The 23773-nt window shown below is 49.6% G+C and overlaps 1 protein-coding gene and 1 long non-coding RNA gene across 3 annotated transcripts in view; one reads left to right on the top strand and one right to left on the bottom strand.

Annotated features, from left to right (window-relative positions):
• Positions 1-92: 92 nt before the first annotated feature.
• Positions 93-4187, bottom strand: SLC22A31 (solute carrier family 22 member 31). Its single transcript, XM_073795663.1, is given in 11 exon segments — positions 93-452; positions 455-528; positions 901-1012; positions 1373-1576; positions 1685-1801; positions 1903-2048; positions 2232-2358; positions 2361-2785; positions 2787-2816; positions 2906-3009; positions 3159-4187. Coding segments are annotated over 11 exon segments (1755 nt in total). The 5' UTR covers positions 3345-4187; the 3' UTR covers positions 93-222.
• An 831-nt stretch (positions 4188-5018) lies between these two features.
• The window catches only part of LOC109548049 (uncharacterized), a 59076-nt gene continuing 40321 nt past the window's right edge, over positions 5019-23773 (top strand). Inside the window, exon 1 of one of the 2 annotated variants that reach the window (XR_004523527.2) lies at positions 5019-5438. This is a non-coding gene — a long non-coding RNA (uncharacterized lncRNA). The remainder of the gene's footprint in view (positions 5439-23773) is intronic. The other variant, XR_004523528.2, reaches the window with a different exon arrangement.

Below are 23773 nucleotides of genomic sequence, written 5' to 3'. Positions count from 1 at the left end.
CCTGGTTGTGAGGGGGAGGTGGACACCAGAAGCCCCCTTCAGCCACTGGTGCGGCCTGAGGGAAGAACCAGCGAGGGTGCCAAGTTCCACGGACGCCTTTATGCTCCCCACGTGGAGGGGGAACCAGGGCCCCCGGCAAAGAGGCCCACTTCCCACCACCCTCCCGTTCCTTCCCGAGACCCGTCTGCCCGTACTGGCGGGTGGCGTGTCTCTGCAGCCTGGTCACCCCTCCCAGACCAGCTGTGTCCCGGCCCTGGGGAGGGAGGCTGGCAGCAGGGGCAGGTGGTCCTGGCGGGGGTGGCCCCAGAGGAGCGGGGAGCGGCGCAGGCGGTCGGCGTCCTGCAGCGACGGGGGCAGTGCGTGGCCACGGCTCTCGGGCAGCAGCAGGACGCGCAGCAGGGCGAGGACGGCCAAGGACGGGAAGGCCACGTGTTGCAGAAGGAAGCCGTGCTGCCACGCGTGTCGGTGAGCGGGGCGGCCACCTGGCCCCGGAACCCAGCTCCCAGCACCAGGCCCAGCCCGGCACCCCTGCAAGAGGGGGCGGTGGGACACGGCCCAGCGGGGCAGCCAGCGCTCCTGGGGTGGATGGCCCTTAGCAGGCCCCAGGAAGACACCTGCAGAGTCGGGGGGGGGAAGCTGCCCTGGATCGAGCGCTGTCCTTTCCATTAGGAAACTGAAAGTCCATTTTTGCCCTGGAATCCGACCCTGCCTGGGGGCTCTCACTTCCGACCACCCACCGCTCCACTCATGAGCTGATGTGCAGACCCTTCTGCGGCCAGTGTCCCCCTCGCCACCCAGGAAGAGACACCTGAACTCTGGTCCCGATGGCATGGACCTGGGGTGTGGGGAGCGCGGGGCGCACAGGCAGGGCCCTGCCCTCCAACCCTGCACTCTTCTCACCTGCTCACCATGGGGAAGACCTTGGCTGAAGAGAGGCTGCTGAGGGCGGACACTGCCTGGGAGGCCAGGAGCCCCAGGACAGAGACAGGCAGCAGCGTCCAGCCAGGCAGGTCTGGGGAGGAGGAGAGGCCCCACGCTGCCCACACTCCCTCCCTCCCCTCACCCGTGTCTCAGGGATCCGGGCCTCCCCAGCCTTCTACCTCTGCTCCTGCACTTGGGGTCAGGGGTTGCAGGCTGCCCCCGGCCACACCAAGCCCTTATATTAAGCCCCTTCACGTAGAATCTTTTTGGCCCTCACCTCTTTGGGCCTCAGTTTCCCCGGGTGCACAGTGGGGAGGTGGGTGGGGAGAGAACAGCAACCTCGTGCGAATGCCTCATGCCCTGTGCCTGCCTCTCCGGGATCCCCACCACCACTGGGCAAACCCCCAGCCACACATGACAACCCTGCCAGCCTGCAGGGCCCCACACTCACACTGGGCCCCTGCAAGGAGCAGCAGGGGTGCCAGGCCCAGGACCAAGGTGCCCAGCAGCAGGACTGGGCGGCGCCCCCAGAGATCTGCTGTCAGGAGCTGGAAGACCACGGCCGCTGCCTCCAGGCTGGCCTCCAGGAAGTAGGGCCAACAGAAGGCGGGGTCACGCGTGGCCAGGTTGCGCAGGAAGCTGGCTCTGATACCCCGCCGATCAGCCTGGGAGGCATGGCAAAGCTGCAGGCCCAGCCAGAGCCGCGGACTCGCACCCCGTGGGGAAGGCCAAGATCCCTCCCTCCCCTTCCCACCCACACCCTCCCCTCCTCACGAACTGAAGCCCAGGATGAGTCCGTTTCTCCAGGCGACGCGGGTATGCCAGAGTTCCAGGACCGAGTGGTGTCGGGGCTGGGGCTCCCTGCACACAGCACGTCCGGCTCTGCGGCCCCGGGGACATAATGGGGCATGAAGGAGGGGATGACACCTCTCCTCCCTCCTCCAGCACCCAGGCCTCCCTTCTCCCTGGCTGGTCCATTACCCGTAGCCAGGGAGCTCTCCTCCTCTGAGCTGTCTTTGGGGTCCACACCACTGGCTTCCGCAAAGCGCCGCAAGATCTTCCTGGCTCGGGCCGGCTGCCCTGTGGCCAGCAGCCAGCAGGGAGACTCGGGGAACAGGGCTGGAGACCTGCGGGTTTGGGGTGAGGATGCCAGGGGACCTCCCGGTAGAGAAGGACCCAGTGGCGAAGCACGGTGCATGGCTCTGGGTCCCTGGGTCCCTGGCCCGTGCCCATCTTCCTGCTGCTGCATGGAGGTCAGAGGGAAGCAACGCACGTGGCCTCCACAGTGGATGTGAACCCCTCTCACTCACCCCCAAAACAGCAGCAGGAGTCCCGTGGCCAGGGAGCTCGGCCCCTGCAGCAGGCGCCAGTCTTCCAGGAGCAGGGCCCGGCCAGGCAGCGGCAGCATGCCCGCCACAGAGAAGAGGCCGCCCCCGTGGAGAATGCCAGGCAGCGCGGGGCGTCACCCAGCTCCAGGCCTGGGCAGACACAGACGGCCTGGGGCCCAGGCCTCTCGGGAGGGCTGCCCTGTCCAGGGCTGTGGTGATCAGTCGCTGGCCTGCCCAGGACCTGGACACCTGAGGCACCCGGGCCTGCCCACAAAGAGCAGAGCCCACAGAGCAAACAGCTCCCCGCCCACCTTCTGGAGAAGGGCCCTCGACCGGGGTGCCAGAAAGGCGCCCTCCAGCGGGCCAGAGGCCTCGCCTGAGCGGGCGGCCCCCAGAGCCCCCCACGGTACTCGTGGGCCACATAGAAGGCTAGGGAGGCTCCTGCTGAGGCCCCCCCACGAAGCAGCTGCAAAACCAGTAGGGCGGCAAAGCCAGTGGCCAGGGCCTTGCTGGCCCCCAGGCCCATGGCCAGCACCGGAGCCCACAAACACAGCCCGGCGGCCAAACCTAGTGGGCAGCAGGGGACACACGTGGATTTGGGTCAGGAGGGCTCAGGGGAGGGCTGCCAGGGCAGAAGGGCAGGGGCAGCGCCTCACCGGTCACAGCCTGGGCCCAGGGGGACACAGCCCAGCAACCAGCCCAGGAGGTAGTCCACCTGCTCCAGGGGCACCTTGCAGCCGTCCTCACACACGAGGTTCCACTGTAGGGGATACCAGTCACCTGTCAGCTAGCCAGGACCCCTACCCCCGCTGGAGTTCCCAGAATATCACGCTGGAAGGGACCCTAGGTATCCTGTTCCGATTCCTCCCTGGAGACAAGGGGAAACAGGTAGAGAGACCAGGGACTTACTTGCTCAGGACTCAGGATCACACGGCATGGCCTCCTGACCCTGGTGGTCTTCACATGGAACTGGACAATTCCTGGTCTGAGCCCCCAGGTGGTAGAGGCCTGGGGTCCCCAGGACACCCGCATGGAGCCCCAAGTCTGGTTTCTCCTTTGCTCTGCACGGGGTTGCACCTGCCTTTCTCCGGCCATCACTCTGCTGCCAGGCTGGCCCCAGGGCCTCTCCTGCCCTTCCCCTGGCCTGTGCACCTCGAGAGCCACTCCTGGAACAGGCTGCAGGGCCACGCCCACCGGCTTTTCCCGGCCAAGGGCCCTTTTCCCGGGCTACTCTGTGTCTTCTCCTCAAGCTTGACACACCCTTTTGGGTCACACTACGTCAGAGTTTTTATTTTAAAATCCGACTGCTTGTGAAAGCTGGTGGGCGAGGATCCATCACTACACCAAACAGGTGGCCAGAAGGAGGAAGCCCAGCCGGTTCAGGGCCCCAGGTGGGCCCGGCAGGGATGTGGCAACCCTGTCCAAGCTTCCACCCGGGGCCCTTCCTCCCAGGGGCAGGGGGTGGGGCTGCGGGCAGAGGCTGCCAAGAGGAAGGCAGGGTGGGCTGGCCTAGCCAGAGGAGGGGGAGGGAGGCCCCGTTACCCGCTCCGCGTCCTTGGCGTCCCTGCTCCTAGGCCAGCCTGCACACACCTTACAGGTGGGAGGTCTGCTCTTCAAAAACGGAAGTGACCCAATCACTCTCTTGATTCAAAGTCTTGGGAGCCCAGCCTGAACACCTGCATAGCCCAAAGCCACAGGTTGCTAGAATGTTCATGGCACCGAAGGGAACTCCAGGCCCTGCTGACCGCTGGGCACCTACCTGCTCAAACCTTCAGCTTCCCGCCCCCCTCCCGGACTGCCTGCCCACCTTGGCAGCACCCAGCCTCGGACTCTGCCTTTAGGCCCGGCACCCTGCCTATGGACACCTGCTGCACCGTCAGACAGGAGGGGGCTGAGCCCCGCGCAGTCGAAAGCCCCAGTACCACAGCCCCGGTCGATCAAGGGCCGAAGACCGAGGCGGGACTGGAGGAGGGGGAACAGAGGAAGGGCGCTGAGGGCAGGGGGACGGAAGGAGGGGGAGACAGAGCAGGGAAGCAGAGGACGGGGCGGGGGACGGAGGGGCAGGTGCAGAAGACCTGGGTGACCGGGCTGCGCAGCAGGCCGGCGGCGGGCAGCGCGTAGCGCCAGCCGCGCGTGCAGGACCGCGTGCCGTTGGGGCGGACGCGGGGCGCGGGCTCGGGGTAGCTCAGCGGCAGGCAGGGGCCGGGGGCGAGCGCGGGGTCCGGACCGCAGTGGTTTGCGGGCAGCGCGGTGAGCAGCAGCTCCGAGCCCAGCGCCAACCCCAGCGCCACGCACGGCAGCCACGAGGCGGCGGCCAGCAGGCACCGGGACCGGCCGAAGCCGCCCGCCGCGCGCAGCACCCGCGCCTCCAGCTCCGTCCCAGGGCTCTGCACTCCGGCTGCCGGCGGGGCGGGGCCTGAGAGAGAGAGAGAGAGAGAGAGAGAGAGAGAGAGAGAGAGAGAGAGAGAGAGAGAGAGAGAGAGAGCGCTCTGGAGGCCGGCGGATCGGGGCCTGGGCGGGGCCCGGAGAGAGGCGGGGCCGGAGAGCGGCGGTATCGGCTGGGTGGAGCCCTGGAAGGCGAAGCAGGCCGCCGGGCGGGGCCTGGGCCGAGGGGCGGGACGGATGGGGTGTGGCCTGGAGCGGGCTGGGGGCGGGGCCATCGAGGGCCGGGCAGGTGAGGGGCCTGGCCGTGGACGCGGGGGCGTGGTCAGCGAGACGTACTAGCACGGAGCGTGGCGTGGGGCCGCGGCCTTCGGGGCGCTTTGGAGCGCTCGAGGTCCGACCGGCGTCGGAGCAGGAAGGAGGTCCGGCCAGGCCTGCGTAGCGCGGGCCACCACTGCTCCCCGGCGGCCGGCCGCGGCGCTGCAGCCAGGGAGGGAGCGCCTCCGGCCGTCCAGCTCGGACCGTCCAGCTCGAACCCTAACTCGTCCAGCTCCCTTCGTCCTCCGGGGACCGTCCTGCGTGGCCACCGGTCTGCAGCCCCGGCGGAGCGTGGTGGCCGAAAAGGAGAGGCCCCACTCGGTGCTGCGCGTCCTCAGAAGTTTGAGGGTTATCGTAGGGTTATTCGGCAAAACGAGCTTCCAAGTTACTTTATCCCGCGCTGGTCCTCCTGTGAGCTTGGCTCGGAATACGCTGCACTTCGGCTTAGCCGACACCGTCACCCTGGAGGGTCTCCATCCCAGGAACAAGGTAAGTCGCGTTTGTTTTTCACTTTTCGTTTTCGCAGGGAGGAAAGTTAAAACAGGTCCTATAGATTATGCTTAATTGTTTTTAATTGAAGAAGAATTCACAGAACATGAAACTAACCATTTAAGGTACCACCACCACCTTTATCAAGTTCCAGTATATTATCACCACCACGGAGGAAAACCTGGTACCCATTAAGTAGTGATTAAGTGATCACTCCCTAGCCCTCCTTCTTCAGCCACCTGGCAACCGCCCGCCATACAACACGTGGCCTTTGAGATCTGGCTTCTTTCACTTAGAATAATGTTTTCAAGGTTCACGCACATTGTAGCAGGTGTCAGGACTTCATTCTCTTTTACGGCTGAATAATGTTCCATTATATGTCACATTTTGCTTATCCATTCATCTGTTGAGGGACGTTTAGGTTGCTTCCACTTCTTGCCTATTGTGACTTCTGTACAAGTGTTTGACTCCCTGTTTTCAGTTCTTTTGGGTGTATACCTAGGAGTGGAATTGCTGGGTCATGTGGTGAGTCTGTGTTTAATTTTTTGAGGACTCGCCAAGCCGTTTTCCACAGTGGTTGCCTATTTTGCATTCCCACTAGCAATATATGAGGGTTCCAGTTTCTCCACCTCCTCGCCAACACCTGTTTTCTCTTAAAAAAACAAAAGCCAAAAAAAACACAGAACTAGCCCCATCCTGGTTGGTGTGAAATATCTCACTGAGGTGTTTGTTTGTTTTTTGCCAGGTGGGAAGGCTTGTGGGATTACAGTTCCCCTAACGGATCGAACCCGGGCCCTAGCAGTTGAAAGTTTACTTAGGTTTTGATTTGCGTTTTCCTAGTGGCTAGTGATGTTGAGCATCTTTCCATGTGCTTGTTGGATGTGCGTTTGTCTTTGGAGAAGTCACTGTTCAAATCCCTTGCCCATTTTTTACTTGGGTTGCATGCCTTTTCGTTGTTCAGTTGTAAGAATTCTTTACGTATGCTGGATACTAGACAGCATTAGATACATGATGTGCAAATATTTTCTCCCGTTCTGTAGGTTGTCTTTTCACTTTCTTGATTGTGTCCTTTGATGCACAAAAGTTTTTAACGCTGATGAGTTTCAGTTAATTTTTTCTTTATGCTCATGCTTGCAGTGTCATATGTAAGAAGCCATTACCAAATTCAAGATCATGAAGATTTACACCTGTGTTTCCTTCTAATCGTTTTATAGTTTCAGCTCTTAGATTTAAGGCTTTGATCCAATTTGAGTTAATTTTTTTTTTTTTTTTTTTGCGGTACGCGGGCCTCTCAGTGTTGTGGCCTCTCCCGTTGCAGAGCACAGGCTCCGGACGCGCAGGCTCAGCGGCCATGGCTCACGGGCCCAGCCGCTCCGCGGCACGCGGGATCCTCCCGGACCAGGGCACAAACCTGCGTCCCCCACATCGGCAGACGGACTCTCAACCGCTGCGCCACCAGGGAAGCCCCTTGAGTTAATTTTTATATGGTATGTGATAAGGGTTCAACTCCATTGTTTTGCATGTGGGTATCCAGATTTCCCAGCACCATTTGTTGAAAGGCCTGTCCTTTCCGCATTGAATTGTGTTGGCACCCTTGATGAAGCCAGTTGTATGGCTAATATCTGGACTCTCAATTTTATTCCAAGGATCCCTGTGTCTGACCTCATGACAGAAGCATAATGTCTTGAGAACTGGAGCTGTGTAGTGTGTTTTGGAATTGAGAGGTGTGGGTCCTCCAACTCTGTTCTTTTTAAGATTGTTTCGGCTGTTTATTTTTCACTAGCAACTCCATATGAATTTTAGGATCACTTTTTCTATTTCTGCAAAAAAAGAATGTTGGGATTTTAGTAGGGATTGTGTTGAATCTACAGAATGCTTGGGGAATATCGCCATCTTAACAATATTAAGTTTCACAAGATGTCTTTCCATTTATTTAAGTCACCTTTAACGTCTTTCAGGAGGGTTTTGTGGTTTGGGGTATACAGATCTTGGACTTGATGGAATTTATTCCCAAGTATTTTATTATTTTTGATGCTATTGTAAGTGAGGTTACCTTATAAATTTCCTTCTCAGATTGTTCATTGCTAGTGTATAGACGTACAAGTCGTTAAAAACTACTGATCTGGTGTCCGACAATTTTGCTGGATTTCTTTATTAGGACTTTCTACACATGACATCAAGTCATTTGCAAATAGAGATAGTTTTACTTCTTCCTGTCTAATTTGAATGCCTTTTCTTTCTTTCTCTGACTAGAACTTTTACTATAATATTGAATAGAAGTGGTGAAAATGGACATCCTTGTCTTGTTCCAGATTTTAGAGGAAGAATTTTCAGTCTTTCATCACTGATTATTATATTAGCTTTGGGTATTTGGGATATTAGCTTGGGGCCTGCTGAGGTATTCTCCTTCTATTCCTTTTTTTTTTTAAGATTTATTATTTATTTATTTTTATTAATTTTTGGTTGCGTCTGTTCTTAGTTGCGGCACGTGGGATATTCGTTGAGGCATGCGGGATCTTTCATTGTGGTGCGTGGGCTCTTCATTGCGGTGCGCAGGCTTCTCTCTAGTTGTGGCGCCTGGGCACCAGGGTGCGTGGGCTCTACAGTTTGTGGCACGCAGGCTCTCTAGTTGAGGCGCTCGAGCTCAGTAGTTGTGGCGCGCGGGCTTAGCTGACCCGCAGCATGTGGGATATTAGTTCCGTGACTAAGGATCGAACCTGCGTCCCCTGCATTGGAAGCCGGATTCTTTACCACTGGACCACCAGGGAAGTCCCTACTCCTGGTTTTAACATGTTTTATCATGAAATGATGCTGAATTTTATCGAATGCTTTTTCTGCATTAATTGAGATGATCATGTGGTATTTTTTCCCTTCCTTCTATTCATGTGGTGTATTACATTGACTGATTTTTGTGTGTGGAACCACCCTTCTCATTCCTCAGATAAATCCGGCATGATCATGGTGTATAATCATTTTAATGTGCTGCTGGATTCAGCATGCTAGTATTTCCTTTCTTTTTTAAAAAATATTTTATTGATTTATAGCTGATTTACAATGTTGTGTTAGTTTTGGGTGTACAGCAGAGTGATTCAGTTATACATATACACATATACACTCTTTTTCAAATTCTTTGCTCATAGAGATTATCACAGAATATTGAATAGTGGTCCCTGTGCTATACAGTAGGTTCTTGTTGGTTATTTAATATACAGTAGTGTGTGTATGTTAATCCTAAGCTCCTGATTTATCCCCCCACCCCATGTCCCCTTTGGTAACCATAAATTTGTTTCCGATATCTGTAAGTCCATTTCTGTTTTGTAAATAAGTTCATTTGTATCATTTTTAAAAATTAGATTCCGCATATGAGTGATATTTGCTAGTATTTTCTTGAGGACATTTGCATCTATTCATAAGATACTGGTCTGTAGTTTTTTTCTTTGGTGTCTTTGTCTGACTTTGGAATCAGGATTATGCTATCCTCATAACTTAGGACACATCCAATAGGGCACACGTCCAATAACTTCGGAGGTGTTCCTTCCTCTTCTGCTTTTTTGCAAGAGTTTGGAGTGGATTAGTGTTAATTCCTTAATGTTTGGTGGGATTCACCTGTGAAGCCGTCTGTTCCTGGGCTTGCTTTCTTGGGATGTTTTTGATTACTGACTCGGTCTCTTTATTTCTTACAGATCTATTCTTATTTCTTCGTGGGTCAGTTTGGGTAATTTGTGTGTTTCTAGGTATTTGTCCATTTCATATAGGTTTTCTAATATACTGCCGTTGTTTATTGTAGAACCTTTCCTTATTTCTGCCAAACCCATAGTAATGTCCCCTTGTTCACTACTGATTATAGTGATTTGAGTCTTCTCTTTTTTCTTAGCCTCCATAAAGAATTGTCCACTTAATTGATCCTTTCAAAGAACCCGCTTGTTTTGCTGATTCTCTTATTTCATGTATCTCCACTCCAGTCTTTATCCTTTAAGCTAAACCCAAAGCCTCACTTCTACTGCCTTTGGGTTTAGTTTTCTCTTCTTTTTCTTGTTCCTTACGGTGTGAAGTTGGGTTATTGATTTCATTGTTTTTTGTGTAGCAGGCATTTACATCTGTAAGATTCCCCTGGAGTACTGTATTCACTGCATCCTATACGTTTTTCATTTTCTATAGTTTCCAAGAATTTCCAAAATTTCCTTCGTGATTTCTTCTTTGACTCATTGGTTATTTAAGAGTGTGTTCTTTAACTTCCACGTGCTTGGAATTTTCCACTTTCCTTTCTGTTACTGATTTCTAACTGCATTCCGATGTGGTCAGAGAAGATCATTTGTGTTATTTCAGTCTTTTCAAATTTACTGGGACTTGTTTCATGGCCTAGTGAGTTATCTGTTCTTGAGAATGTTCCATGTACACATGAGAAGAATGTTTATTCTGCTGTTGTTGGGTGAAATGTTCTGTGTATGTCTGTTAGATCTAACTAGTTTATAGTGTTCAAGTCCTCCATTTCCTTACTGAATTTCTGTCCAGTTGTCCCATCCATTATGAAAGTAGGGAATTGATGTTTCCAACTATTGTTACAGAACTATCTATTTCTCCCTTCAGTTCTGTCAGGTTTTAGACCATACGTTTTGGGGCTCTGTAATTTGGTGTGTATATGTTTATGATTTTTATCTCTCCTTGATGGAGATATATATATATATATATAATCTTAAAAAATCAATATATAATGTTTTTCATTGATTCTTGTAACAAATCAATATATAATGTCTTTCACTGATTCTTGTAACAATTTTTAAATCATCAATATATAATGTCTTTTTAAAAATCAATATATAGGGCTTCCCTGGTGGCGCAGTGGTTGAGAGTCCGCCTGCCGATGCAGGGGACACGGGTTCGTGCCCCGGTCCGGGAAGATCCCACATGCCGCAGAGCGGTTGGGCCCGTGAGCCATGGCCGCTAAGCCTGCGCGTCTGGAGCCTGTGCTCCACAACGGGAGAGGCTGCAACAGTGAGAGGCCCGTGTACCGCAAAAAAAAAAAAAAAAAAAAAAAAAATTTCAATATATAATGTCTTTCATTGACTCTTGTAACAATTTTTAAGTTACATTCTGTTTTGTCTGATAATAGCATAGCCACCCCAGCTCTCTTGGATTTATTTGTTTTATGTGTGTCTTCTGTGTGTATGATTCTTTGTTGTCGTTGTTCCTTAGTTCTTCCATTACTGTCTGCTTTTGTATTTAGTTAATTTTTTTAAGTATACCATCTTGATTCCATTTTCTTTTCCCATATGCTTTTTACTTATTTGTTTGTGGTTACCTTGGGGATTACAGTTAACATCTTATGACAACCTAGGTTAAACTTATTTAAATAATACCATTTAAAAATACCATTTTTGTATTATATAAATAATACCAATTAGTTTCAATAATATACAAATACCCTGCTCCTGTATATCTCTGTCCCTCCTTTATTTTTTAAATTATTTTTTAATTAATTAATTTATTTGTTTATTTTTGGCTGTGTTGGGTCTTTGTTGCTGTGGGCGGGCTTTCTCTAGTTTCAGCGAGCAGGGGCTACTGTTCTTTGCGGTGCCTGGGCTTCTCATTTTCGTGGCTTCTCTTGTTGCAGAACACGGGCTCTAGGTGCGTGGGCTTCAGTAGTTGTGGCATGCAGGCTCAGTAGTTGTGGCTCGCGGGCTCTAGAGCGCAGGCTTAGTAGTTGTGGTGCACGGGCTTAGTTGCTCCACGGTGTGTGGGATCTTCCTGGGCCAGGGATTGAACCCGTGTACCCTGCATTGGCAGACGGATTCTTAACCACTGCACCACCAGGGAAGCCCCTCTGTCCCTCCTTTAGATTGTTATTTTCACAGATTACATCTTTATATATTGTGTTCAAAGATTTATAATGATTATTGTGTGCATTTGTCTATTAAATAATATTAGAAAAAGTGGAGTCATAAACCTAAGTTCAATAATAGTGGCTTTTATGCTTACCTATGTATTTACCTTTACTATTTGCTATTGACTGAATTGTGTCCCCCCAAATTCATGTGTTGAAGCCCCAACCCGCAATGGGATGGTATTTGGAGACGGAGCCTTTGGGGGTGATTAGGTATTGAGGGTAGAGCTCTCAGGATGTGATTAATGCTCTTAATAAGAAGAGACACAAGAGAGATCTCTTTCTCTCGCTCCACCATGTGAGGACACAACAAGAAATTGGCCTTTTGCAAGCCTGGACGAGGACCCTCACCAATCTGCCGGCACTTTGATCTCAGGCTTCCCAGCCTCCAGACTGAGGAGTAAATGTTGTTTAAGCCCCTCAGCCTGTGATAAAATGTTGCGGCATCCGAGTTGACTAAGACACTGGTGTTCCTTACCTTACTTATGGCTTTGAATCGCAGTCTAGCATCGTTTCATTTCACCGTTAAGGACTCCTTTAACGTTTCCGTAGAGCAGGTCTCGTGGCAGTGAACTATTCCAGCTTTTGTTTATCTGGAAGTGTCTTAATTTCTCTTTCATTCTTTTTTTTTGGTCTATCGATATATTTTTTGTTGAAGTATAGTTGACTGACAGTGTTGTGTTAATTTCTGCTGTACGGCAAAGTGATTCAGTTATATATATATATATACACACATATATACATACACACATTTTTTAATATTCTTTTGCCCTGTGATTTATCACAGGATATTGAGTATAGTTCTCTGTGCTATACAGTAGGAACATGTTGCTTATCTATTCCATATAGAAAAGCTTACATCTGCTCACCCCAACCTCCCACTCCATCCCTCCCCTAAATCCCTCCCCTTTGGCAACCACAAGTCTGTTCTCTGTGTCCGTGATTCTGTTTCTGTTTCATAGATAGGTTCATTTGTGTGATGTTTTAGATTCCATATATAAGTGATATCATATGGTAGTTGTCTTTCTCTTTCTGACTTATTTCACTTAGTATGATAATCTCTAGTTGCATCCGCATTGATGCAGATGGCATCATTTCATCCTCTTCATGGCTGAGTAGTACTCCATTGTATACATGTACCACATCTTCTGTTCATCTGCCGGTGGACCTTCTGGTTGTTTCTGTGTCTTGGCTATTGTAACTAGTGCTGCAGTGAACGTTGGGGTGCATGTATATTTTCAAATTATAGTTTTCTCTGGATATATGGCCAGGAGTGGGATTGCTAGATCACATGGTAATTCTATTTTTAGTTTTGTGAGGAACCTTCATACTGTTTTCCACAGTGGCTGCACCAACTTAACATTCCCACCAACAGTGTAGGAGGATTCACTTTCCTCCACACCGTCTCCAGCATTTGTTGTTTGTAGACTTTTTAATGATGGCCATTCTGACTGGTGTGAGGTGGTACCTCGTAGTTTCGATTTGCATTTCTGTAATCATTAGCAATGTTGAGCATCTCTTCACGTGCCTATTGGCCATCTGTATGTCTTCTTTGGAGAAATGTCTATTTAGGTCTTCTGCCCATTTTTCAATTGGGCTGTTTTGTTGTTGTTGTTGGGTTGTATGAGCTCTTTGTATCTTTTGTAAATGAAGCCCTTGGCGGTCACAGCATTTGTAAATATTTTCACACATTCTGTAGGTGGTTTTTTTTGTTTTATTTATGGTTTCCTTTGCTGTACAAAAGCTTGTAAGTTTGATTGGGTCTCATTTGTTTATTTTTGTTTTTATTTCTGTTGCCTCGGGAGACTGACTTAAGAAAACATTGGTATGTCAGAGAATGTTTTGCCTGTGATCTCTTCTAGGAGCTTTGTGGTGTTAGGTCTTATGTTGAAGTCTTTAAGCCATTTTGAGTTCATTTTTGTGCATGGTGTGAGGGTGTGTTCTAACTTCATTGATTTACACGCAGCTCTCCAACTTTCCCAGCACCACTTGCCGAAGAACCTGTCTTTTTCCCATTGTATATTCTTGCCTCTTTTGTCAAAGATTAATTGACTGTAGGTGTGTAGGTTTATTTCTGGGCTCTCTGTTCTGTTCCCTTGACCCATATATCTGTTTTTGTGCCAATACCATGCTGTTTTGATTACTGTAGCTTTGTAGTATTGCCTGAAGTCTGGGAGGGTTATACCTCCTGCTTTGTTCTTTTCCTTCAGGATTGCTTTGGCAATTCTGGGACTTTTATAGTTGCATGTGAATTTTAGGATTACCTGTTCTAGTTCTGTGAAACATGTCATGGGTAATTTGATAGGGATCACATTAAATCTGTAGATTGCTTTGGGTAGTATGGCCACTTTAAGAATATTAATTCTTCCAGTCCAAGAGCATGGGATATCTTTCCATTTCTTTGAATCATCTTCAATTTCTTTTATTAATGTTTCATAGTTCTCAGTATATAAGTTTTTCACCTCCTTGGTCAGGTTTATTCCTAAGTATTTTATTTTTGGAGGTGCTATTTTTTAAATAAATTTATTTTGTTTATTTATTTTTGGCTGCCCTGGGTCTTTGTTGCTGCGTGCGGGTTTTCTCTAGTTGCGGCGAGCGGGGGCTACTCTTCATTGTGTTGCAAGTGCTTCTCATTGTGGTGGTTTCTCCTGTTCCGGAGCATGGGCTCTAGGTGCATGGGCTTCAGTAGTTGTGGCACGAGGGCTCAGTAGTTGTGGCTCACAGGCTTAGTTGCTCTGTGGCATGTGGGATCTTCCCAGGCCAGGGATCAAACCAGTGTACCCTGCATTGGCAGGCGGATTCTTAACCACTGCACCACCGGGGAAGTCCCTGGGGTGAGATTTTAAATGTTTTTTTTTTTTTACATTCCCTTTCTGATATTTTATTGTTGGTGTAAAGAAATGCAACCAATTTCTGTATGCAATCTTGTATCCTGGTACCTTGCTGAATTCATTTATCAGTTCTGGTAGTTTTTGTGTGGAGTCTGAAGGGTTTTCTATATATAGTATCATATCACCTGCATATAATGACAATTTTACCTCTTCCTTTCCAATTTGAATATCTTCTGTTTCTTTTCTTATCTCATAACTGTGGCTAGGATTTCCAATACTATGTTGAATAGAAGAGGTGAGAGTGGGCATCCTTGTCTTGTTCCAGATTTTTGCAGGAAGGTTTTCAGCTTTTCACCATTGAGTATTATATTGGCTGTGGGTGGGACTTCCCTGGCGGTCCAGTGGTTAAGACTCTGCGCTTCCAAGGCAGGGGGCATAGGCTCGATCCCTGGCCGGGGAACTAAGATCCCACATGCCTGGCGCAGCCAAAAAAAAAAGAAAGTCATGGTATATCGGTTGTGGGTTTGTCGTGAAGAGCTTTTATTATGTTATGTTCCTTTTTTACCCACTTTAGTGAGAGTTTTAATCATGAATAGATGCTGAATTTTGTCAAATGCTTTTTCTGCATCTATTGAGATGATCGTGTGGTGTTTGTCTTGTCTTTTATTTATGCGGTGTATCACATTGATTTGCACGTGCTGAACCATCCTTGTGAACTTGCGATGAATCCCACTTGTTCTAGGTGTATCTTTTTTTATGTGTTGCTGGATTTGGTTTGCTAATATTTTGTTGAGAATTTTTGCATCTATATTCATCAGAGATATTGCCCTGTAATTTTCTTTTTTGGTGGTGTCTTTGTCTGGTTTTGGTATCAGGGAGATGGTGGCTTCATACTATGTCTTTCATAGTGTTCCCTTCTCTTCCATTTCTTTTGGAAGACCTGGAGAAGGATCAGTAGAAGTTCTTTTTTATATATTTAATAGAATTCACCTGGGGAGCCATCTGGTCCTGGACTTGTGTTTGTAGGGAGTTTTTAATTTTGATTTTTATTTATTTTGTTTATTTGGTTGCACCGGGTCTAAGTTGTGGCACGTGGGCTCCTTGGTTGCAGCACGTGGGCTCCTTAGTTGTGGCAGGCAGGCTCCTTAGTTGTAGCTCAAGGGCTCCTTAGTTGCAGCTCTTCAGCTCCTTAGTTGCAGCACACGGGCTCTCTAGTTGTGGCATGTGAACTCTTAGTTGCAGCATGCATGTGAGCTCTAGTTCCTGGACCAGGAATTGAACCCAGACCCCCTGCACTGGGAGTGTGGAGTCTTAACCACTGCACCACCAGGAAAGTCCCTGTAGGGAGTTTTTTAAAATTACAGATTCTAGGGAATTCCCTAGTGGTCCAGTGGTTAGGAGTCCATGCATCCACTGCAGGGGGCATGGGTTCCGTCCCTGGTTGGGGAACTAAGATCCTGTATGCTGCATGGTGAGGCCAAGAAAGAAAGAAAGAAAGAAAGAAAGGGAAGAAAATTACAGATTCTGTTTCTCTTTTAGTGATCAGTCTGTTCACATTCTCTGTTTCTTCTTGATGCAATTTTGGTGGGCTGTATGTTTCTAGAAACTCGTCCATTTTTTCTAGGTTGTCGAATTTGTTGGCATATAATTGTTCATAGTATTCCCTTATGGTGTTTTGTGTTTCTGCAGTATCAGTTATGTTTCCTTTTTCATTTCTTATTTTGTTTATTTGGGTTCTCTCTCTTTTCTTTTTGGTGAGCCTGGCCAGAGGTTTGTCAATCTTGTTTATCCTTACAAAGAACCAGCTCTTGGTTTTTTTGATTTTTTTTCTATTGTTTTTTAAATCTCTATTTTATTTATTTCCTCTCTGATCTTTATTATTTCCTTTCTTCTGCTAAATTTAGGTATGTTTGTTCTTCTGTTTCTAATTCTTTTAAGTGGTAGATTAGGTTGAGTTTTCTTGTTTTTTGAGGAAGGCTTGTATTGTTATGAACTTCCCTCTAAGAACTGCGTTTGCTGCATCCTATAGATTTTGTATGGTTGTGTTTTCATTGTCATTTGTCTCAAGGTATTTTTTAATTTCCTCTTTGATTTCATCATTGACCTGTTGGTTTTTTAGTTACATGTTTTTTAGCCTCCATGTAATCATTATTTTCTCATTTCTTTTTCTGCAGTTAATTTCTAGTTTCATGATGTTGTGGTCAGAAAAAATGATTGTGAGAATTTCCATAGTCTGAAATTTGTTGAGGCTTGATTTGTACCCTAGTGTGTGGTAATGTTCTATGTGCGTTTGAAAAAAATGTGTATTCTGTTTTTTTTGGATGTAATGTCAGTTAAGTGTAACTGCCCTCTTGTATCATTGGGGATCTCTGTTGCCTTATTGATTCTCTGTCTAGAGGCCCTGAGTGGGGTGTTAAAGTCTCCTACTACTACTATTACTTTATTCCTGTCAATTCCTGTCCTTATGTCTGATATTTGTTTTATGTATGTGAGTGCTCCTATATAAGGAGCATATATGTTGACGAGTGTAATATCCTCTCCTTGTGTTCATCCTTTATTAGTATATAGCGTCCTTCTTTATCTTTCTTTATGGCCTTTGTTTTAAAGTCTACTTTGTTTGATATGAGTATTGTGACCCCTGCTTTCTTGTCATTTCTGTTTGCATGAAATATCTTTTTCCATCCCCTCACTTTCACTCTGTGTGTGTCCTTTGCCCTAAAGTGGGTCTCTTGTAGGCAATACATTGTAGGCTCTTGTTTTGTTTTGTTTTTATCCAATCTGCCACTCTGTGTCTTTTGATTTGTCATGTAGTCCATTGACATTTAAGGAAATTATTGACAGATATGTATTTATTGCCATTTTAAACTTTGTTTTCCCATTGATTTTATATTTCGTCTTTGTCTCTTTCTTTTTCTTTTTGTGATTTTCTTTTGTATTATACTTGTGCTCTCTTCTTTTTGGTTTTTCTGAATCTATCGTATGTTTTTGATTTGTGGTTACCTTGTTTTTCAAGTATGGTAACCCCTTCCTATATCTACTTGCCTTAGACGGGTAGTCATGATTCTGACCAGGGTCCTTAGCCTGCTTAAGCAATAGAAGTTGACGTGAGGCTAGACAAGAAAGCCAGCAAGGCTTTACTGGGGCCCTGCACCGGCTGCAGGGGAGAGTGAGAACAAGTAACACGTTCCCTTTCTCACTCCCTGAGGGGGGTGCGAGCCGGTTCCTTACATGGGGTGAGGGCAGGGGTGTGTCCAGGGGTCGGCCTGGAGGGGTGGCTTAGGTGATGTGCCCACTTCTTCGTGGTGTTGAGCGCAGGGGGGCATGCACAGTACCGGGCTTTTGCTCCCGGCTCTTCAGAAATGGCCGTTGCGTTGGGTATTTTTGTCTTTTGTATCCCTTGGGTCCAGGATTTGCCCCGACTGCACGTGCCCGCAGTCACTTTTAGTCCCACATAGTTTCTTTGTCTTCCGTAGCTTGAGGAGAGGTGTGTCTAGGTGCGAGCACTGCAGCAAAGCGCCCCAGGCCCCAGCCCGTCTCATTCCTCCCAAGAGACTCTACACCCGTATTCTTTTTTTTTTTTTTTCGCGGTACACGGGCCTCTCAGTGTTGTGGCCTCTCCCGTTGCAGAGCACAGGCTCCGGACACACAGGCTCAGCGGCCATGGCTCACGGGCCCAGCCGCTCCGCAGCGTGTGGGATCTTCCCGCACCGGGGCACGAACCCGTGTCCCCTGCATCGGCAGGCGGACTCCCAACCACTGCGCCACCAGGGAAGCCCGTACACCCTATTCTTAAGGAGTAAGGGCCTGAAGGTCTCTTCTTCTAAACTTCTTCCGGCTGGACAGGGGCCACAGAGCGTAGCCTACCCTAGAGGTGTCGAAGTCCCTCGCTGACTGTCCCAAGGACCTGTAGGGACCTAGGCCACCCTCCGCTGGAATGGGCTGAATACCTTGAGCCGTCGTGAGCCTCACTTGAAACTGTTGGAGCCTAGAAGACACAAACTTAACCAGAAGGTTAAACAAACAAGGGCTTAAAAGGAGAAGAACAACAGTAGCCATTAAAGGGCCTGGAAAGAGCAGGACCCAGGTTAGCTTCGGGAGGGCTTCCTGAAGTGCCGACCAGACGGCGGTGATGGTGCCCTGCCAGGAGGCCATCCTGCTTGGGCATGTGTACTTGTTAATCTCGGGGTTAAAGTTTAACATGTTTCTCGATTTACAGAATGGAAGGTCTGGACCCGCTGGTCCCAGGTCTCCTTCCTGGGCCGCAAAGGCTTAGTCACAGTTTTACAACAGTAGGGAAGACAGTAGAGCACTAGGTGAAATACAGCGTAAATCAGCATGACTGAAAGGGGTTATGAGAAAATGGAAACCTCCTCCTGGAAAGCTTTTTATGCCTCGTGGGATCCAGGAGAGCAATCCAGAGAACCAGCTTTCCGTTTCCCCGCCCGTATTAAACAGTGAGGATCGTCGGTTAACTGTCTGCTGAAGACACGTGGCTCGTTGTCGAATTTTCTCAGCGTTGGGAAGAGGTGTTGACATACGTGCCACAAGCAGTATTGGGAATGGGGCCTGCCCTGGTGGCGCAGCGGTTAAAAATCCACCTGCCAATGCAGGGGACGTGGGTTTGATGCCTGGTCTGGGAAGATCCCACATGCTGTGGAGCAGCTAAGCCCGTGCGCCACAACTCCTGAGCCTGCGCTCTAGAGCCCACAAGCCGCAACTACTGAAGCCCGCGCGCCACAACTACTGAGCCCGCGCGTCTAGAGCCCGTGTTCCACAATGGAAGCCACCGCAATGAGAAGCCTGTGCACCGCAACGGAGAGTAGCCTCTGCTCGACACAGCTAGAGAAAGCCCGTGTGCAACAACAAAGACCCAGAGCAGCCAACAATTAATTAATTAAAAATAAATAAAAGAAGTACTGGGAGTGGCGCAAGCCCCTCCTTGTTCTGCTAATAGATAACGCAGGGCCAGTCGGTCGTCAAGTACCCCTTGGCCAAGGAGTCTGGAGACGCTTGTTGTGAAGTAGCAAGAGGTTCAGCAGTCTCGTTGGCTAGGAGGGTGAGGTGTGAGACAAGTTTCAAAGGACATGTTGGTGGGCAGCTACCCCCCACCATGGTAGCAACAGGTACCCGAAGAAATAAGTACCTCCATCTGGGATGTTTCCGGGTGAAAATGTCGAGTTAATTGGGTGCACGGTTTTAATGAACTGGCCCAATGCTTGGGCTCCTTTAAGGAAAGAATCAAGAAAGGGAAGGGGTAATTAAAGTTCCCAGCATACGTTGCATGGGTGTGGAATAATTGTGTTAGGCACTTAGTACCCACAGTTGTTTATCTACCTGGCACACAAAAATGTGTCCTGGCGGGGCACAGTAGACCAGCGGGCCCAAGGTTTTAAGTCCTAGCCATCTAATCCTATTGTGGTAATACGTTCCCGCATACACCCAACACGGTCCATCCATGTCCGCTGTGGCCGTGTCCCCTCCCTCCGTCAGGGAGCGCGCTGGGGTTTGAGCGCAGGTGGGCAGCTGGAGCTCCGGCTTGGGAGGGGGCCACAGTAACATGTTGGGGAGCTGTAATGCCAGTTCTTTATCCCCACATTGTGGTTTCATACTTTGCTTCTCTTGCTAAGGGAAGAGTTAAGCAAGAGAGTAGAATTTTCTTCAGCAGGGAAGAGAACAATTCTGACTGTGTACATCACCGCACTGACTCTTGGGTTTTCAGTGGAAAACCATTTTCCCTCAGGATGGACAGAGGGGTCTCTGTGGTCAGTGACAGACTTAGCTCGAGGCAAGCAAACCCAGCGTTCAGTCCGCCGCGTGGAAGAAGCGCGAGTCTGAGCAGTGCGGACCGGGGAATTATGCATCCATCCTGCAGATGAGGGAAGGAAGCAGGGAAGGGGAGCGTAGCTCATAGCTTCACAGTTGCACCAATCAGAGGTTTGATCTTGAGAGATAACCAGAGAGCAGGTAGCAAACTAGTGTTAAGAGAAATGCTATAGTGACTTAAAACCCGGGGGTGAGTGTGGGGTCCTGAGGTTTTAAGGTGACTCACATTAAACCACCCAGCATGGGCAAAGAAGTTGCCTCTGGGGTATGGGTGCCGGACGGTAGCGACACTCGTGGAAGATTCCGAGAGCGAGGGGGACAGTAATTACCCAAACCCGCCAGAGCCTGGTAATTATTTTGTGAGTGGGCTGGAGTATTGGCAGGCAGAAAAGAAAGTAGTGCTTATGGGCACCCAGCCTTGGGTTTGTGAAGTTTCTTTGTCCTTTTTCCGGACGAAGAGCTTCAGGCCTTGAAGAGCTGCGCGTGTCCACCTGGGTTTTTCGAGTTACCCAGGGTCCTCTGTGTCTTGTGAGGACGCAGAGTGGGGCAGGTTGGTGGGGACAGCTGGGACGTGTGCCTTCGGGTTCCTGGGACATACTGGTGGGGACAGGCTTAGGCCTGGACACGTGTGCGCAGCTCGTGAGTCCCTGGAGTTTGGTGCTCTGGGGTGCTCAGCAGGCTTGGTGCTCTGGGGCGCTCAGCAGGCTTGGTAAGGGCCCCTCCGTTTCGGGAGCAGCAGGTCGCCGGGGACTCGTCTTTCCAGGTCTCTGAGCGCACCCAGTCCCCAGGTTTACGGTGGAGTGACTGGGGTTGTTACCTGGACTCTTGCCATGTTCCTGGATAGCCCTCAGGAGTTGGCGTAGGTTCGTAATGTATTCACGATGGGCTTAGGTTTCCGGGTCAGTCAGCATGTCCAGAGTGAGAAGTGGCCTCCCGTATGTCATTTCGAAGGGACTCAACTTAGTAGTTGTTTCAGGGGCTGCCCTGACGCTTAAGAGGTCTATTGGCAGCAGGCGATACCACTACTCACGTTTCCTGACAGTTTGCTCAAGGTTTTCTTTAGAATGTGACTGGCCTGGTCCGTTTTTCCTGAGGACTGAGGTCTCCAGGACGAATTCCTAAAGCCTGCAGAAACTGTTGAGTGACCTTTGCTACAAGTGAAGGTCCATCGTCGCTCTGGAGATGGCGGGGCAACCTGAACCTTCGAATAATTTCTTTTAAAAGCACCTTAGCCACTTCGGTTGCCTTTTCTGTCCTAGTGGGAGAGCCCTCTATCCATCCAGTGAAAGTATTTATGAAGGCCAGTAAGGATTTGAAGCCCTGGGAAGAGGGCATCTGAGTGAAATCCACTTGCCAGTCCTCTCCCGGGAAGTCCCCCGTCACTGGACTGGGCTAGCAAGAAGGGGAGGCTGAGGTTGCCCCCTGCATTTTGGGTGTCACAAAGGGCACAGGCTTGAGGAACTCTTTTAATTGTCTCTGGGAGCCGTTTTCCTGTAAAAAGCCGGAAAACGATTGTAGACATTGCATCCCTCCCCAGATAGAGAGAATCATGTAGCCCTTTAATAATTTTCCATTGGTCAGAGAGACTTACGAGCAATTTCGGGTCTGTGTGCCACCAGCCATCCGTTCCCTTAGTTCCCCCTCTGTTTCGTGCCCAGTTCTCTTTGGAAGTGGAGTACCTGGGTGTAACGTTAGAAGAGGTGGGTATGGGACTAATGCCGTTTCTGGGGTGGGCGTCAGGGCCGCTGTCTTTGCCTCCCGGTCTGCCCTGTTGTCCCCTCAGGTAAGTTGAGAATCTTCCTTTTGGCCCCATGGCAGTGGATGAGTGCTACTAGTTTTGGTCCCTGAACCACTTCTGTGACATGTGAAGCCTCAGCCCCACGTTTTACAGGGGAATTCACTGCATTCGAAAGTCCTCTTTCTTCCCAGATGGCCGCGTGGGCGTGTGAAATCAGGAAGGCGTGTTTCACGTCTGTATATGTTTATACTTTTTCCTTCCCCCAAGCTCAAGGCTCAGGCTAGGGCTGTCAGTTGAGGTCTCTGGGGTGAAGTGTTAGGTGGCAGAGGTTCGCTTCTGTGGCACCATGAGTGCTCACGATGGCGTACCGCCCTCCTGTCTCCATCTTTAACGACACTACTGCTGTCAGTAAACCCTTCTTCCTCGGGGCTTTCTGTAGCCTGGTCTGTCAGGTCAGGCCTACAGGCATGAACCTGGTCGAGGGTTTCACAGCAGGATCGTGGTAGTTCTGGGCCTTCAGCAGGCATCCGTGTAGCCGGGTTGCGGGTGTAGCAGGTTTTGAGGGTTACCTCTGCGGAGTCAAGGAGTACAGCCTGGTTCTTAGTAAGGCGGCCTCCAATTAGCCAGTGGTGGCCTTTTATCTGCAGAATCCCTTGCACGTGTTAAGGGCTCTGGACTTCAGTGGCTGTCCGAAGGTGAGCTTGTCAACTTCTTCCACTAATAAAGCAGGGGCAGCTACCCTCCCCCAGAGGCAGCCAGGCCAGCCTCGGGCCACAGAGTCTGGTGGTTTGGAAAAATAGCCTATAGGCGGAGGAACTTCTCTTAGCTTTGTCCAAGGACCCCCAGAGTCGTCCCCTGCTTTTCAGCTACGTACAAGATAAATGGTTTTATTTTCAGCTGGGGAGACCAGAGCAGGATCTCTGGTGAGGGCCTGTCTGATATTATTAAAAGCCCTTTCTTGTTCCCCTGTCCAGAGTAATGTTTCTGTATCTGGGCCTTCAGTGGCTTCCTATAGGGGCTTAGCCATTAGCCTGAATCCTGGAATCCGAATTCTGCAAAATCCGGCCGTGACTAAGAAAGTGTGAAGATTGTTTTTTTTTTTTTTTTTTTGTCTTTGGGGTGCTTAGGCCTAAGGTAGCTTGTTTTCTATCTGGAGATAACTGTCTACTTCCGGCATTTGTAATATACCCCAGATATTTAACCTGGTCCTTTGAGGTTAGTGCCTCTTTCCGGGAGTCCCTGTAGCCCCGGGCCCCAAGCAGATTAAGGGCTTCAATGGTATTTTGACCTGAGGGCTCCATGGTGGGGCTACGTATTACTATATCATCCACATACTGTAGAAGGGCCCCCCTTTTTAGGTGTATTTCCCTTAGTTCTTTTCCTAGGGCCTGGGAGGACAAGTGTGGGCTGTCCCGAAACGCCCGAGGCAGTACTCTCCAGGTATATTGTTGCATTTGGCCTGAGTGGGAGTTAGTCCACTTCAAGGCTGACAGGTACTGAGATGAGGGATGAACTGGGATACAAAAGAAGGCATCCTTGAGGTCAAGCCCAGTAGACCATTTGGCATCTCCAGGAACCTGGACTAGTATGAGGACTGGCCATGAGGAGATGTGTAGGGACTGCCTCGGTTACTGATATAAGGTCCGTACCGTTCGATATTCCCCGTTTGGTTTAACAACCGCGTGAAGGCTGACGGGGCACTAAGAGGCCGCGTTTGAAGCATTTATGAGGGGCTGCAAACGTTTCCTTGCTCCCGGCTTTGTGGCGTGCCGTCTCTTGTTAGGCTTAAGGCTAATTTTCACAGGTTGGGCAGTGCAGCCTTCCCAGGGATTCCTTTGTCCCAAACTGCAGGGTTTACTGCGTGTAGAATACGGTTGGGAAGAGGCCCTTGTTCTTCCGGCTGATTTGTTTTAGAGTCAAGAAAAGGGGCTGCTTGGGGCCCCCTAACTGTAATATGGCTCTGAGGGAGCCCGGAAGGTCTCTCTCCAGTAGTGGGGTAAGACACTCAGGCACAACTGAACAGCCACGTGAGATCAAACCCTGTTCAAGTTGAGAAGCGAGA

The sequence above is a fragment of the Tursiops truncatus genome, chromosome 19 (assembly GCF_011762595.2).
Source record: "Tursiops truncatus isolate mTurTru1 chromosome 19, mTurTru1.mat.Y, whole genome shotgun sequence".
In the NCBI taxonomy this organism is placed as follows: domain Eukaryota; kingdom Metazoa; phylum Chordata; class Mammalia; order Artiodactyla; family Delphinidae; genus Tursiops; species Tursiops truncatus.
This window is presented reverse-complemented; position numbering and strand designations above follow the sequence as displayed.